This window comes from Urocitellus parryii, chromosome 10 (assembly GCF_045843805.1).
Source record: "Urocitellus parryii isolate mUroPar1 chromosome 10, mUroPar1.hap1, whole genome shotgun sequence".
Classification (NCBI taxonomy): Eukaryota; Metazoa; Chordata; class Mammalia; order Rodentia; family Sciuridae; genus Urocitellus; species Urocitellus parryii.
Genome location: NC_135540.1, coordinates 103,574,469 through 103,591,863, shown reverse-complemented (window position 1 = coordinate 103,591,863; position 17,395 = coordinate 103,574,469). Strand labels below are relative to the sequence as shown.

General features: G+C 35.0%; 1 protein-coding gene across 1 annotated transcript in view; it reads left to right on the top strand.

Annotated features, from left to right (window-relative positions):
• The window catches only part of Cep135 (centrosomal protein 135), a 74,694-nt gene that overhangs the window by 38,560 nt on the left and 18,739 nt on the right, over positions 1-17,395 (top strand). Inside the window, exons 15-20 of the mRNA XM_026386121.1 lie at positions 4,045-4,205; positions 13,802-13,917; positions 13,990-14,144; positions 14,705-14,760; positions 15,660-15,828; positions 17,149-17,259. Coding sequence (XP_026241906.1) covers positions 4,045-4,205; positions 13,802-13,917; positions 13,990-14,144; positions 14,705-14,760; positions 15,660-15,828; positions 17,149-17,259 — 768 coding nt within the window. The remainder of the gene's footprint in view (positions 1-4,044; positions 4,206-13,801; positions 13,918-13,989; positions 14,145-14,704; positions 14,761-15,659; positions 15,829-17,148; positions 17,260-17,395) is intronic.

Below are 17,395 nucleotides of genomic sequence, written 5' to 3'. Positions count from 1 at the left end.
TTTCCTGGGTTTTTGTTTGTTTGTTTGTTTGTTTGTTTTTTGCATACCTTGTAATTTTAGATTGGATGCCACACATTATTGATTTTATTCTCTTGGTTGCTAAATAGTTTGTAGAATCGATACTTTTGTGGTTTGTTCTAGGATGCAGTTAAATCATAAGCAAAATAACTTGTTCTATTCATTCTTCATTTTAAGCTTCATTAGGTGGAACCAAAGTAGCATTTAGTCTTGAGCTAATTTTGTTTTCACTACTGAGATAAAACTCTACGGGGCTAGGGGCTGTAGCTCAATGGCAGAGCATTTGCCTAGCATGCGTGAGGTACTGGGTTCGATCCTCAGTACCACATAAAAATAAACAAATAAAATAAAGGCATTCTGTCTGTCTACAACTACAAATTTTTTAAAAAAATAAATAAATATGCTATGTGTTGCTCTGTGAATTATAAGGTTTTCAAATGACTAATAAGAACAGGAACTATTCCTGGTCTTGTATTGTCACTTCCTCCTCCTCCTCTTCTTTTTTTTTTTTTTTTGAAAGAGGAAAAAAGATTTATTCTTTGATAACAAAGGAGAACAACAAGGGACTTCTGTCCCAGAGGCTATGCTTCTCAAGTATTGTCACTTTTTTTAAAATATATTTTTAGTTGGACACAATACCTTTATTTTATTTATTTATTTTTATGTGGTGCTGAGAATTGAACCCAGTGTGTCACACTTGCTAGGCAAGTGCTTCACCTCTGAGCCACAATCCCCAGCCCAAGTATTGTCACTTCTTGATGGTTCTTCCCTATTCTTGGCTAGTTTTCTATACTGAGCTCTACTTAGCTTAAGATTAAAGGGGCACCCTTTACAGATTTCTGGAGTTTTCACTCAGTGCAGTTCTTCAGTAACTGTCCTGCAGACTACAGCTGCTTTGACTTTTAAGTCCTGTCTTCTGAATTTAGAGGGGTCCACAGGGTTCTACCTGGCTACTGTTTTCTATGCTATGGCCTAGAAATTCTCCAGGCAATAAGCTGGAGTGATCATAAAAAACTCATCTCATTTGCTTTCTCTCTCTCTGTCTCAGCGGTTTCTGTCTATCATTGCTTTTTTCCCGGTATCTTGAAAACCATTGTTTCCTACATTTAGTCCAATTTTTATTTATTTCAAGCAGGAAAGTCTGATTCTTATCACTCCAGCATGACCAGAAGCAGAAATTAATAAACTAGAAAATATATCTGAAGAAAGTACTGGAAGTCCTTGGAAAGAGACTGAGAGATAGAAAATAGAAAAGAAGTTAAAATGTTAGAGAATAGAGTGAAAAGGTCTGGTATGTGTCACAATTTGAGGAGATTGTAATACGATATTTGAGAGAAGCAGTATTCAAAGAGATAATGACATTATTTAGATATTGTGAAAACACAGAAGTCCTCTGATTCAAAATGCACAATGAATTGATACATAAACTAATTCAGATCAGTGAGGATAGGAATGATTATTTCGTAACTTTGTAATTGTTTCTGGGACAGTAGCTTCTTATATTAAAATAAGAAAAAGAAATTGGATTTTATCTCAGATTCACCATACCCAAAAAGTCATTTCAAGGTTTGGGGATGTGGCTCAAGTGGTAGCACGCTCACTGGCATGCTCAGGCCGCTGGGTTCGATCCTCAACACCACATAAAAATAAAATAAAGATATTGTGTCCACCTAACACTAAAAAAATTAAACACTAAAATATTTTTTAAAAGTCATTTCAAGTCTATTTGAATATCCAAAACAAACCACATTTATTAAAGAAATGCAGGAGAAAATCTTGACCTTGGGGGAAATAAGAATAGTCATTTACATAGCATTTACTTTGTGTCAGGCACATTTTTCAATGTGATACTCACAGGCATATCTACGTACACATATATACATACACAGATACATATGTAATATGTATATATAGGTAATAATTCTCAAAACAACTATATGTAGTAAATGCTATATTAACTTCATTTCATAGATAAGAAAACAAATAGAAGGAAAACTTGCCCAAGATCACATAGCTAGCAGGTATCTTATCCAGAGTGTGTGCTGTGAAATAAGATATAACTTAATTCCTTAAAGGAAAACATAGATAAGTACATTAACAAAACAGACTTTGTTTAGCTGCTAACCATAAAATGAAAAGACAAACTACTAATTCAGAAAACAAATTGCTACATGTTTGGCACTTTTGCCAGACACCCCCCCCACACACACACACACACACACAAAATTCAACAGATATAGCTGGGAATGTGGCTCAGTAGTAGAGCTCTTTCCTAGCATGGATAAGGCCCTGAGATCCATCCCTAGTACTAGGGGGAAAAAATCAAGTGTGAATAGATATTTCATGAAGGAAGAAATTGCAAATTACTGATAAATGTTAGAAGGTGTCCTACCTCAATGGTAGGAAAAATACAAAGTAAAACTATAGTAAAATCATCTTATAAGTCAGGTCATTAGAAATTAACAAATTGTGACAAGTATTTGCAAGTATATGTAGTTCCTGAGAGTGCAAATTAGTTAACTCTTATAAAATAATTTGGCATTATCTAGCAAAGGCATGTTATATAACCAGTTCCATCTCTAAATATGTACTCTAGGTGGGGATCAGCAAATTATGACCCATGGACCAATTCAACCCATCCAGTCTGTTTTTATAAATTCAGTTTTTCTGATTATTTATTTCTGTATTGTTTGTGGCTGCTTTTGTCTTTCAGTGGAGTAGAGGTAACAGACTTTTGGGCCCACAAAGCCTCAAATATTATTCTCTGATAGGATAGGAGAAACAATCTAGTTGTCAATTTTGAGGAAAATGGATAAATGGTTGTAATTCATTCAGTGGAGTGTCACAGAGAAGCAGAAATAAACAATAGCTACTAATGGTGAATGTGTACAAATTTTACACCTAAAGTTACAGCACATACAAAAATTATACCAAAAAAGCAAATTGCTGGAGTTGGATTGTACAGTGGTAGAGTGCTTGCCTAGCATGTGTGAAGCACTGGGTTTGATTATCAGCACCTCACATAAATGAAATAAAATAAAGGTCCATTGACACCTAAAAAAAAAAAGAGAGAGAAAAGAAAAGAAAGTAAATTGTTGTAGAAAGCATTCAAAAACATGATTTGTAAAACTAACCAGTATATTGTTGAGGTTTTCATGCTAATGTAGTATACCAAAGAAAAGCAAGATGTGGGGTACTAACATTAATTTCTATAGTCCCAATTACTAGGGAGGCTGAGGCAGAAGGAGAGTTCAAGATCAGCCTGGGCAATGTAGTAAAACCTCATCTCAAAGCAAAACAAAGCAAAAACAAGAAATGAGAAACATGAGATACAGAATAGTGGTTACTGTGGGCAGTGGGTAGAAGACGTGTTTGGGGACTGCCCACAGTAGTTTCAAAGATTTAGATGGTATTTTTAAAGCCATGTGGTGGATATAAAAACCAAACTCTCCCACTCCCTTGGTAAACAAGATATATTGTCCATTTCTGTGATATTCACACTCTTAATTATAGTAGCTTTCTGGTTTTGCTATCTCATAGCTTTCTTTTTTCCTAAATGAATTTTAGAATAACATCTAAGCCACCCTCTTTTTAAAAAGGTTCAGTTAGGAATTTTATTAGAATTTCATTGGATATTTTTATTATTTACGAAAATTTCAGTACATTTACAGTTTTGTGTTCTCATCCAAAAACATGATTGTCTGTATATCAAGCCAAAGTTCCTCCAATTTTTCATTTTGCCGGTGTTTTCCCTTTCTGTTTCATTGAGGTTATGGATTTGTTCTTTCTTTATTGTTTGTTTGTTTGTATCTTTTCTTTCATTTTGGTGATAGTGAGAAGCAGACATAAATGGGTATGCCAATTCTGAAATCTATAACCTAGTATGCACATGACTTTTATGGTTTAAAAAACATGTAATTTATTTCCTTAGTTTTTTACCATTTTATTATTATAAAGAGTGCCTATGAAAAATAAAATTGAAACATTAAGACATATGCCTATTAATTTTTTAAATTTAAATTATAGCTTGAAAGTGAAAAATATGAATTACAATCGAAAGTGTTCCTAATGAAAGAAAAAATAGAGTCATTAGAGAACAAATCAAAATTTCAAGCTCAACAAATAAGCCAAATTGGCCATGTGCCTGGTGACTCATCTCATCAGAAAACAGAGATGAATTCCCTTAGGTAAGTTTATTGGAACTTTTTTTTTAATTTCACTCTTGGGAACATGTTTCTGATTATGTAAGATTTACAACCATGGCATTTCAGATTGTGCCTTTGAACAGTAGTTTCCAAACTATTTCCAAACAGTAGTTTCCACAGATGCCATGGCCCCATCTCTACTCTCAGCCATGGCCATTAATTCAAAAACTAAATGAGGGGTTTAGGGGATGAAGAAAAGACAAACAGACACACAGATGAAGTAAAGTTCCTTTTCTTTAATTAGTGAATAGAAACCATCTGAGGAAGCCATGTGAAAAAACATTGTAAAATTCATTTTAGATAATGATAAGTCAGAATAATGATCTTTATAGAAGATAATGATAAGGCAGAATAATGATCTTCATCAAAAAGCTCAAACTTCTAAGAAAAAATATATGCATCTGTGTATGTGTGTATGCATAAGATTTATTAAAGCTTATAAACGGAAAAAAAAAAAAAAAAAAAAAAACAGAGAGAAAAAGGTGGGGCCAGGTGGGCCATTGCTCTCTGATGGAGAACCAGTGACCCAGAGCTAGTTCAGCACATTTATTATATGGGTTTCATGATCAAAAAGTTATTTGTGGGAAAGTTTTAGCAGAGCAGACAATCTGAAGAATGCAGGACTGGGTCATCTTGGTCATTAGGGTCATCTTGTTTTGCTCAGAATTCTATCCCTGGGAGCTGGTGCTTGAACTCAAGGTATCAACTGATATTGCTGTGTGCCTTAGCCTCCTCTGGCTAACATCACCATAGCAATTGGGCCATCTTAACCTGCACCTTCACTCAAGAAGTTCTAAGCACAATGCAGTGAGGCAGTCAGACCATTATTCAAATCACTGCTCTCCACGTCTCCCTCTCTTTTATTTTTTAAATATAACCAATGTATGTCTACTCAGAAGTGCTGGAACTGAGATTAGACAAGCTTACAGTTAACTGTCCTTTGTTTTCCCTCTAAGTAAGGGAACCGCTACTGCTGTAAGGGGAAATGGGCAATGACCTCTAACTGCTTCAGGCTGACATAGAGCAAGCAGTTTGGGTTCCTCTCCCACCAAGGAATGTTTTGGTCAGTTGAGGGATCCATGGCAAAATTCTGGTTTGGAAAGAACAAGTTGTAAAGTAATCTAGGAGGTGGGTGCTTCTAGGAGAGAAACAAAAAGACACGAGTACTACAATGAGATTAATACAAAATAAATGAATATGATGATAGTAACAATTTTTTCTTTTACCAGGAAGTACAAGAACTAAGAAATTATCTTGATAGATAAGAGAAGGTTAATGTTTTAAGAAATCCTAATTATTTTAACATATGCAGGATTAAATTTTGGTTTATATCAGTACATTGATATTTGAGCTTAAGAAAAACCTTGAATAACTTTAACTAATTGTGCTAATTATATATAACCAATTTCTACACACAACCTTTTTATAAACCTTCTGTGACTTACACAAACATTTTGTCACTTACTTAGACATTGTACAACTTTTTACTTTACCACACAAAGACTTCCTTTTATGTGTGTGTGTGTGTGTGTGTGTATTTAGTTGTAGTTGGACACAATACCTTTATTTTATTTATTTTTATATGGTGCTGAGGATCGAACCCAGAGTCTTGCACGTGCTAGGCGAGCGTTCTACCGCTGAGCCACAACCTCAGTCCCCCCACACAAAAGACATTCTTATCCAGAAATATTTCCTTTTTCCTTCTACTTTTTATTTTCATACCTAGAACCTTCTATATCTCTTTCCCCTCACAAACCTTCTTACATCTGTTACCCTCCTTTTAAATTTAAATTTTGAAACAATCTGTGAAACTGTTGAATTTAGACAAATTATTACACTTTAATAAGATAAAATACTTTTTTAGGTAATTTAGTTGAAACCTTTTAAACTATGGTTTATAAATTATACTTGGTAAAATCTTAGCTCTGGTAACCTTGTTTTAGTGAAGACCCAGATACAAAGCAATCTCAAACTTTTTCCATTTACCAATTTATGAAAACGCATTTAATGTTATTACCTTATGGAATTAAAGAAATCAAGAGTAGTTGATTTTATATTTAGCAGTTGATGTGTAGCACCCCAACTTTGTAAATTAATCAGATGTCTCCTTTAACAGATTTATGATTAAATCCCACTGATGTTAAACCTAATTTACTCATTTTTAACTACAAAAACCAATTCAGAGCTGGGATTGTGGCTCAGTGGCAGAATGCTTGCATAGCATGTGTGAGGCACCAGGTTCAGTTCTCAACACCATATATAAATAAACAAAATAAAGGTCTATTGACAACTAAAAAAAAAAAAATACTAAAAACAAAAAAACAAGATATCAGACAAATGTAGCTAACAGTAATTAGCAGATCAGAGTTTACTCTTGGCTTAGAGTCCTGAAATCCTCAAGAAAGATTTTTAAGGAAAAGAAAATTGTATAAAGGAAATCATTTCAATGTCTCCCTGTGCTGTAGTCTTAGGGAGGAACTTGTTAAGAAAGCAAGGTGGGGGCTGGGGATGTGGCTCAAGCGGTAGCGTGCCATGCCTGGCATGCGTGCGGCCTGGGTTCGATCCTCAGCGCCGCATACCAACAGGGATGTTGTGTCCGCCGAGAACTAAAAAATAAATATTAAAAATTCTCCCTCTCTCTCTCTCTCTCTCTCTCTCTCTCTCTCTCTCTCCTCTCTCTTAAAAAAAAAAAAAAAAAAGAAAAAAAAAGAAAGCAAGATGGCAGGGTGCCAGAAAAAACAAGACAGCCCACCACAGCAGGTTGAATTTAAAAGTGACATTTTTTTTCCTTGGTCTCAAACCAGTTTTTGCAGTTTACTTTCTAAATGAAAGCCTAAGAGAGAAAGAGATCTAGCATAAACAGAAAGCATAATCTTAAGCATTGCAACATAGAGATCCCTTTCTTTGGATCCCAGTTGTTTCATGATTTAGACCCACCTATAAACTTGCTTCTCACTTTTCTTTGCTACCTCGGCCTCAGAAGGAAGCATCCTCCCATCTGACCATTGAAGAAGATCCCCTGTGTCCAGTCCCTGTTTGGGCACCAACTGTCTGGGCCCTCTCATTTTTGTTCTCAGCAACGGTCATTAATTCAGGGAAAGACACTGGACAAATAGGAGCCATGGAGGATGAAGAAAAGACAGATACACAGAGAGAGAAAGGTGGGGCCAAGTGGGACACTGCTCTCTGGTGGAGACATAGTGACGCAGAGCTAGCTCAGCATGTTTATTATATAGGTTTAATCACCAAAAGGCTATTTATTGGGGCTGGGGTTGTGGCTCAGTGGTAGAGCGTTCGCCTAGCACTTGCAACGTACTGGGTTCAATCCTCAGCACCACATTAAAAATAAATAGATAAAATAAGGTTAAAAAAAGAAAAGAATGCAGAATGTGTAGCTTAGAAATATTGAGTTGTCTGTCAATACTGTGTCCAACTACAACTAAAAAAAAAATATTCAAAAAACCAAAAGATTATTTATGGAAAAGTTGTAACAAAGCAGACAATCTAAAAGGACACAGGTCTGACAAGACATTAGGGTCATTTTATTTTGCTCAAAATTCTCTGACCCTCGGAGATGGTGCCTGAGCTCAAAGTCCCAACTGATAACTCTGAGCATTTGCACAGTTTTCTCAGGCTGCAGCACCATAGCAACTGGGCCATCTCAACCTGTACTTTCACACAGGTGGGTCCCAGTGCAAACACAGCCATGAGGGAGTCAAAAAGACCATGATTTAAATCACCACTCTCCACAGTTGGCCTATAAGCAGAATCACCTGGAGCTTTTGAAAAGTATGAATTTAGGGCCTGTCTCTCTGGCTTTAAATTTGCTGAGTAAATCTCAATAGATTTTAGGTATGTGGTTTTGGATTTTGGTTTTTAGTGTTGGGAATTGAACCCAGGTGTACTTAACCATTGAATAACATCACCAGCCCTTTTTATTTTTTCATTTTTAGATAGGATCTCACTAAGTTGCATATGACCTCACTAAATTGCTGAGGCTGACCTGGAATTTAACAATCCTCCTCTCTCTGAGCCACTGGGATTAGGGGCATGAGCAACTGCCTCCAGATGGGTATCTGTATTTTTTTTTAATGTTTATAAATTAATATGATTGTAAACAAGTTTTTAAATCTGTAGGGTAGGACTGCTGAAAAGGATAGAATTTTTTGCTACCTATGCCATTTTCCTTCTTTTTCTTGCCTCTTTCAAGGAAGTAAATGTAAAATCTGAATATGTATCTTCTATTTTGAACCCTTTCTGACTAAAAAGCAGACATCTTTAACGAAGGAGGGTGTACATGAGTAGCATGCTTCTTAGAAAGCTAACTCTGGTAGAAATATGGAACATGGATTTGAAGTCTTAGAGACTTGATGGCATACAGTGGACACCAAAGGTCTAGACTGAAACCTGGCAATGAACTTGGAGAACAGAGGCTTTGTATCTAAGAAATGTTTCATACATAAAACCAAAAGACCTAATGACTTATACAGTTATAAAAAGAAGATAAAACAGGACTGGGGTTGTGGCTCAGTGGTAGAGTGCTGCTCGCCTAGCATGGTGTCCAGGGTTCGATCCTCAGCACCACGTTAAAAAAAATAAATAAAGGTTAAAAAAAAGAAAATAATGCAGAATGTGTAGCTTGTCAGCAGTTACTCAATTTTTAACACAGAAGGTTCAGGGAAACAAAAAGCAAACAAATTTTAGTTTTTTGTCTGGATTGGGTAACTTCCATAAGTAGAAAGATTTTGAAGGTCAGCAAGGCATTACTCTGAAGAGTCAGGAAATCTGTCTATAAACTATATCTATAATAAGGATCAGGAATAGATTTTAAAATCATTACACTGGTAAAACTAAATCAGTTTTACAGATGTAAACCAATAACAACTCGATCAGAAAGGATTTTAGTCATGATTTTAAAAAAGATTGACAAGTTAAAACTGAAGGATTACTAAATAGTATATTGGCTGTTGCAGAAAATGAGCTGAAATAGAAAATAGAGTCAAGAAATTTACCCAGAACGCAGGACAAAAAGAAAGGATGAGGTGGTGGGGACAACTTTATTTTTTTTTTTTAAAGACACAGATCCAATATTACAAAAACCAAGAATCACAGAAGTATATAGTGGAAAAAACAGAGCAAAGGTGAGAATCAAAGGAATAATTAGGAAAAGAAAAACCTGAGACTGTTGTTCATAGGGTTCCCTGATATATGAAATAGCTTAAGGAAATAAGTCCAAGAACTGGTTACCTGGTCAGTTATGGAATACTGTTTGCCACTTATTTAGAGCATCTTCATTTTGCTCTTTTACTGATTGACTGCAGTCTTTATAAGGTTGACTTTAGAAAAAACTAATGCATATACTACTTTTTGCTTCATTCTCTTTTTGCAAGCACTACCTATATTCTATGAAGGACAGCTGAATGGCCCAGCTCCTCTTCTGGTTCGTGTCTGTCTTAATCTCCGAAATACAAATATCATGTTGTGTGTTTGTCTCTCAGAATTATTAGTATATCCTTTTCACTCTATCCATCTGACAGGATCTGGCATTTAATCCATTTTGCTTTTCCTTCTGATTGTAGCAACACCCCTTTTCTTTTCTCACGGAAAGTTCAGAAGGTAGCGCTTTCAGTACCCTCTCTTGAACACCCTAGTCTGTAGCTCCTTTGGGGTTTTTGTTCTTATACTAAAATCCTTTTTTCTTGGATGCAGTCTGCCTGTTTCCTTTCTTAGGGGTAATCTAATCAATGTGCTACAGGAGGGGACTGAGAATTTTTCTTATATAATCTGGGGATATCACATTATTTTATAACTTCATTTCGCTCTGACAGAAAACTATGACACATCTTTGAGGCTATTGTGCCATTCACATTCTCCACATTAGTAAGCATTATTAGAACCATGAGTTCAAGCTGTTAGTTCCAAATACAAAGCTAAACTCAGTACAAACCATAATACCTATAAAAACAAAGGCACGTTGTCCAAACCTTGTGCCATTTTTTATATGTTTAATAGAGAAGAGCTCTCTTGCTGCTCTTTTAATCACATCAACCTCTCTTTTCCTTGATAGGAACATGTTTAAGAATCAGATTCTCAGATAAATGAGGCCCTTGTTCCTTCCCATCCACCTCATGAGGCTAGGCATTTTTTTTTCCACCAAATTAAGGTGTCACCAAACAGGATTTTCTTTATCAGGCACAGTCTCTTAGTTGTCCAAATAAAATGCCTTTTGTCTAGCTGTTGGGGTAAATCAGAGGATATACTATAAAATCCCACTTTTAGCTGGGCATAGTGATGCATACGTATAATCCCAGCTACTTAGGAAGCTAAGGCAGAAGGATTGCATGTTCAAGACTAGCCTGGACAACGTAGTGAGACTATGTCTTTAAAGTGGAAAATAAAAAGGGCTAGAGATATAGTTCAATGGTAGAATACCCCTGGGTTCAGTCCCCAATACCACTAAATGAATGAATGAATAAGAAATTTTATTTATTCCCACTCTTCAAAATTAAACAATGACTTTTGTCCCCCTCAAATTGCAGTATTTAATGAGATGTGGTATTTTATCAAAACTTCATAACGCTAATAACAGGGAACATTTCTGTACTTAGGAAAGATGCCTACTGCCTCCTCAGAGCTTGCTAGCCAAGCTCTAGAACCAAAGTTAGCAAATTTTCTACAAATAGAGAGTCAGTATTCTTCAATTACTTAAGCATTTATAAACCCATTTGTACATCTCAGTTCTTCCAAAAATAAATAGCAGACTGTAGTTTGTCAATCCTACTCAAGGATAAATTGTTCCTAGCCTAGTTAGACAACTAACTTCTTAACCCCTTGGCAAATATCCTTGATCCTTACAACTAAATAGTGCTTTTTTCAATTTACCTTAGCTTTTTATCTTTGCATGTTCATTATCTGAAAGTTGCCAGCCATGATGGTGCACACATGGGAGGCTGAAGCAGGAGATTGAAAGTTCAGGGTCATCTTGGCAAGTTAGCAAGATCCTATCTCAAAGGACTGAAATTATAGCTTAGTTTTAGAGTACTTGCCTACATGTGCAAGGACGTGGGTTCAATCCCCAGTACTGTAAATAAATAAATAGCAAGCTATGCAGTTATCCAGTCAAATAAATGGTATAGCAGATTTTCCTGAAAACAGTCCATAAACTCTAATCAGACAAAGTTATACCAACAGATATGTTTTACTAAGATTTGTTTAGATACATTTGGAAAGCCAATGTAACAGGTCTCCTTTGAAAAGTGTTTATTTGCTAAAGGAATTAAATATCATTTTAGATAAGGGAAAGAAGGCTCATAGATTATCTTGGATGTCAAGAAACTCATTCTGAGTATTCCCAATGTTCTTCCAAGACAGAAAGATGAGCAGGGCTCTTAATGGGATAGCTGAGCTTGTGAAACTAGAATTGAAAGAACTAAGGGAACTGCGGCCACCAGTTATCATCCCCTTGCAGAAGCCTAAAATGAAAAAAAAAAAAAAAGTTAATCCCTCTTCCCTCTCTGGTGTACCAACAGGCAATACTTAGTAATAATCTTTCTCATTGAGTGTTGGGCTATAACCATAGACTTCTGGGAAACAAGCACCCTTATGAACAAATAATATGGCAATCACTGAGGTATTCTTTCTTAGGAACTTTCTGCCTCACTTCTTTCATTAAGAAGACCTTTATCTTAGTACTAAGTTCAGTCAGAAGTTACTTCCAGGATCTGGTATACAGTCTTAGTTGTCTATTTTTCTTTCTACATGAGAATATAAAAAAGCAAAGCTATTATTAGGACTCTCCCAAGGGCTTCCTTTATGTGAATATTAATCAAGACGTTTGTTATCTTGCTTTCCTTTATCAACTCTGCTTTCATCAGCAAATTACCCTACCTATGAAATTAAATGCAAAGAGATTATTACATTTTTGCCTAGAATTTCAAGCACAGTTACTCACTTGGCATCCTTTATTAAGGATGGAACTCTGGGGGCCATTTTATTTTATTTTTTTAGATGTTGATAGACCTTTATTTTATTTATTTATATTTGCTACTGAGAATTGAACCCAGTGCCCCACAAATGCTAGACAAGTGCGCTACCACTGAGCCACAACCCCAACACCCACTGCCCATTTTTATTTTTGAAAGGACTTTGTATGGCTTCCTGACAGACTTTTTCCATGTAGAGGATTTATCTCCCTTTATTCTGCATATTGAAGCAATAGGATGTAGTAGAAGAACATTGATGTCATGTTAGATTAGCCTAGATTTGCATCTTTTCTTTGCCTTTACTGACTTTGTGAACTTGGGCAAGTTATTAGTTGTTTCTGTAAAACTTGGATAGTATCGCCTTGTGTTGTTATATCCCATATAATAAAAAGGAAGATCTTGATTAGCCACCTGGATCTAATTTTGTAATTTTATGAAGTCATTCTGCTTGAACCTAGTGACTTTCTGACATGGTTTGGTTTGGTTGTGCAGTTCTAAGTAACTTTCCTCCTTATTTTTTGTGGAGGCGGGGATACTGATACTCACCTAGTTGCTCAGCGCCTCACTGTTACTGAGGCTGGCTTTGAACTCTCAATCATCCTGTTTCAGCCTCTGGAGCTGCTGGAATTATAGGAATGCACCATTGTACCCAGCTCCTCCCTATTTCTGGGTCATGATTAACTTGCTAATAGAAAAGTTAGCATAATCTCTTTTATTTTACATAATACTTCTTAGTATTGCTAGTAATTTTTTTTTGTTGTCCTATTTTACTAGAGGTTTACAATCCAAACCTCCTCCATTAAGCAGTTCTAAGCTAAGCAACCCTTAGTATCTTCTTCTCTATTTTATCCTCTAAAGACGCCTATTCCTGACAAATAACCTGGGGTGACAGATGTGTCTTTCCAGCCAGGCAGAGTAAGACTCCCAGGCCATGGCTAAGAGCATTCTGAGATTTGCCAAGAAAGCAAATTTTTGCTGTTGAGTTTCTAGGGATATTATTTCTGAAAAATAATTACTGATCAGTAATAGACACCTTTGAAATTGTCTTTATTGAGATGTCTTCCAGGCATCCTTTCTTTTGCTCCCTGAAACCAGTCTTTAGTCTTAAATTCCTATTGCACTATAAAGAATGCCTGCCTTCCCTATTTACTGTGACCTCCATTGACTAGCCATCCAAAAAGTAGAAGCTCACACTAGTCAGGATGGTCAGGATTCATGGAGCATACTCTGTCTGAAGTGCTAGCTAGGCCATACTGTAAGAACAGCACCTTTTTTTTTTTTTTTTTTTTTTGTGCCTCCACTATTGGAAATAGATTTTAAGGGAGAGGGTGTTGATATTAGGAAACTGAGATCTTTAAAAACTACCAAGAAGACTCTAGAAAAGAGTATACAATTAATTTGATTTTTGTATTATTTTTGGAGAAGAATGGTGGACAGCAAGAAATAATATAAGGCCATTGATTATACTGGAAGAGCTTTAAAATGAATAAAAGAAACTTAAAAATAAGAAAAACTATTTTTAAGACATCTCATTTTAAAAAATTATTTCTAAGAGAGATAAAGAATACCATTTGTTTTTGTCTACTGCTTCTTTAGGATAGTAAATGACCAGCTACAGCGGTCACTTGATGAGTATCAGCGCCGACTTTCCTTAAAAAGAGGTGAACTTGAATCAGCCCAAGAACAAATTAAAATACTGGAGGGAAAAATAAGTAAGTGATTTAAATTTTGTCTTTGCTAATCATGATTTACTTTGTCTAACAAACATTTCTTTTCATTTATAGATGAACTAAACCTTAAGATGACTTCACAGAATGAGGCAGCTCATGTAATGAAAAAGACCATTGGTGTTATTGATAAAGAAAAAGACTTTCTTCAGGAAACTGTAGACGAGAAGACAGAAAAGCTTGCAGACTTGCAAGAAAACCTAGAAAATAAAGTATATAACTGTTAAATATCATTTTCCAATATCTGAATAGAGAGGATTATCTTATTCTGTTTCAGATTCATACGTAGTTCTTATCTCAAGACCTGGGGCATTTTATCTCAATAATTTGGATCTTCAAAATATGATTTTATCTATTGTTAGAATGTGATTTTATCAGATATTATTAAGCAAACTTTTTAAAGAAACCTTTCAAGTTCCTAGGGTGGGAAGAAACATGCCAATATGTGAAGTATAATTGAGACGTGGAAATATGTTTACTTGGAACTTTCTCTTTTATGCATAATTTTTTTTTAAATTTTATTATTGGTTGTTCAAAACATTACATAGTTCTTGACATATCATATTTCATACATTTGATTCAAGTGGGTTATGAACTCCCATTTTTACCCCATATACAGATTGCAGAATCACATCGATTACACATTTTATGCATAATTTATATAATTGAACTATGTACTTAACTATATAAATGTGACAAATTATATGAATCTAGCTAAAAACATTTCTATATGAATGATTTAGAATCTTATATATTTTTACAATTTCTGTAGGAGAAAGCTATTGCTCAGATGAAGAAAACTATCTCAGAGTATGAATTATCCAAGAAGTAAGTAATTAATCAGGTGACACACAGCTTTTTAAGAAATTTTTGGTGAATAGTTTTTATCTATTTAGTAGCCATCAGCAATAAGATAATTTCCCCATTTTTTGCCAGTGGCATCATTTTCTCAGTCTCCTGCTTGAGAATGTTATCCTCTTTAATTATTTCTTCCTGTCATCCATTTAAACATTTGTATCTTATTAATTATTCTTTAACATTTCCTACTTAACTCTGTTTTTACTATAATTACCTTGTTCAGTCTCTATTCATTACAATTCATTACCATTTTAAAATTTTAAAATGTTGATTACTTTAGTATGAATTTTGAATTTTTTCTCTATCTAAATTTATCTTGAACAGTTGCAAAATTTACATTTTATGTCTAGTCTCCCCAGAAAGAGTAAAAGGGGCTTAAAATCAAGTCACTCAGTATATTTATTTTACATACCTTTAATTTTATGTAATAGTGGGAGAGTAGGGCTGGGGTTGTGGCTCAGCAGTAGAGCACTTGTCTAGCACGTGTGAGTCCCTGGGTTCAATCCTTAGCACCACATATAAATAAATAAAAATAAAGGTGTTGTGTCTACTTACAACTTAAAAAAAATAGTGGAAGAGTAAACATTTAATAGATATTTGCCAATTGAATCTCTTATGTTTGGTTCTTAACACTTAGAGTAAACAGTTTGGTTCTGTATTTACTTGGTTTTTGGAATAATAAATCTGTTTTGTGGATTTATTTGCAGATATGACTGGTAGAGATCTAAAATACCTGCTTTACTTACTCAGTATCTTAATGAAGCAGTCTAGTTTCCTATATTCTTAGAATATTTAATTCAGACTACAGTAGTTTTCTTTTAAATGAACTACAATTTTCTAAAAAGCTTCATTATTTCCTCATTTAACAGCCAGCTAAAGGAAGCATTGACTAATCGAGAAAGGGAGATAAGCAGCCTTCGACGCCAGGTTGATGCATGTCACAAAGAACTTGATGAAGTGGGAAGAGCTAGAGAAATAGCTTTTAAGGAAAACAGACGATTACAAGATGATCTGAGTACAATGGCAAGAGAAAACCAAGTATGAACACACAGTGCATAAATGTTGGTGGTTTCAGAGTACCTATTTGTTGTTTGCTAAATGGTAAAGCAACATAGGTAATTTTTTAAGGAGAATTTCATCTATCGGGCTAATAAAAAAATGTAGTTTACCCTGCCATGATGGCACTTGCTTGTAGTCTCTCTTAATCAGGGGACTGAGGCAAGAGAATCACTTAAGCCCAGAAGTTCAACACCAGCCTAAACAACATAGAGAGGCTCTCTCCTTTCTGAAACAAACAAATTAATAAATTAATGGGTATTTTAAAATGTCAAGTGCTGAGAGAATTTTTATTATTGCTGGTTTATTAAAAGATTATACAAAGAGACCAATGATTTCCTGTTTTAAATACTCTGTTTTTTAAAAATTACTTTCAGGGGGCTGTGGCTGTGGCTCAGTGGTAGAGTGCCTGCTTTGCATGTGTGAGGCACTGGGTTTGATCCTCAGCACTACATAAAAATAAATAAATAAATATATTGTTTCCATCTACAACTAAAACATTTTTTTTAATTACTTTCAGTATTATTCATAAAGCATATTGCTGATATATGAATTTCTTTTTTTTTAAGTTGGTTGTGTTGTAATCGTTCTTTCTAGATATACATGGTAGTAGAGTATATTTTGACACATTATGCATACGTAGAGTAATTATAACTTGTTATAATTATTATGGTCATATGTGATGTGGAGTTATATTGTTTGTGTATTCATTTATAAGAATTCTGAATTTCTTAAAAAGGTCAAGCTCTAACCATAACTAGCCCTTAGTGTAAAAGTCAGATTACATGGTGAGGAATGTTATGGGAGATGTGTGGTAAAATTTGGTGTTTCTGGGCGGGGTTTGTGGCTCAGTGGTACAGTGCTCTCCTAGCATGTGTGAGGCTCTGAGCACCACTTAAAGATAAATAAATAAAGGTATTGTGTTCATCTTCAACTGAAAAAATATTTTTTTAAAAATTTGGTGTTTCTTACATCCAAGATCAGTCAGGAAATATATGTGACAATTACTTTTGCCCTATACTCTTATTCCAAAGAAACTATTTTTTTTTTTAAAGAGAGAGTGAGAGAGGAGAGAGAGAGAGAGAGAGAGAGAATTTTTAATATTTATTTTTTAGTTCTCGGCGGACACAACATCTTTGTTGGTATGTGGTGCTGAGGATTGAACCCGGGCCGCACGCATGCCAGACGAGCGCGCTACCGCCTGAGCCACATTCCCAGCCCCCAAAGAAACTATTTGAATATAAATAGAACTCATTTGGTACCGTGTTCACTTTAGATTTGTATTCAATTTCTGATTTATAGGCAATCTCATTGGAATTGGAAGCAGCAATGCAAGAAAAGGAAGAAATGAAGAGTAGAGTGCATAATTATATAACTGAGGTGTCACGATGTGAGAGTTTAATGGCTGCTAAGGTGAAAAACATTGTTTATGTTGGATTTCACACTGATTTTTTTTAAAAACTTTTTCATGTTTGTCTGTTTTGTCCATACTATTATTTGTTAAACAGTTGAGAGTTAAGACCTTACCTTCTTTTTATATTTTCCCATA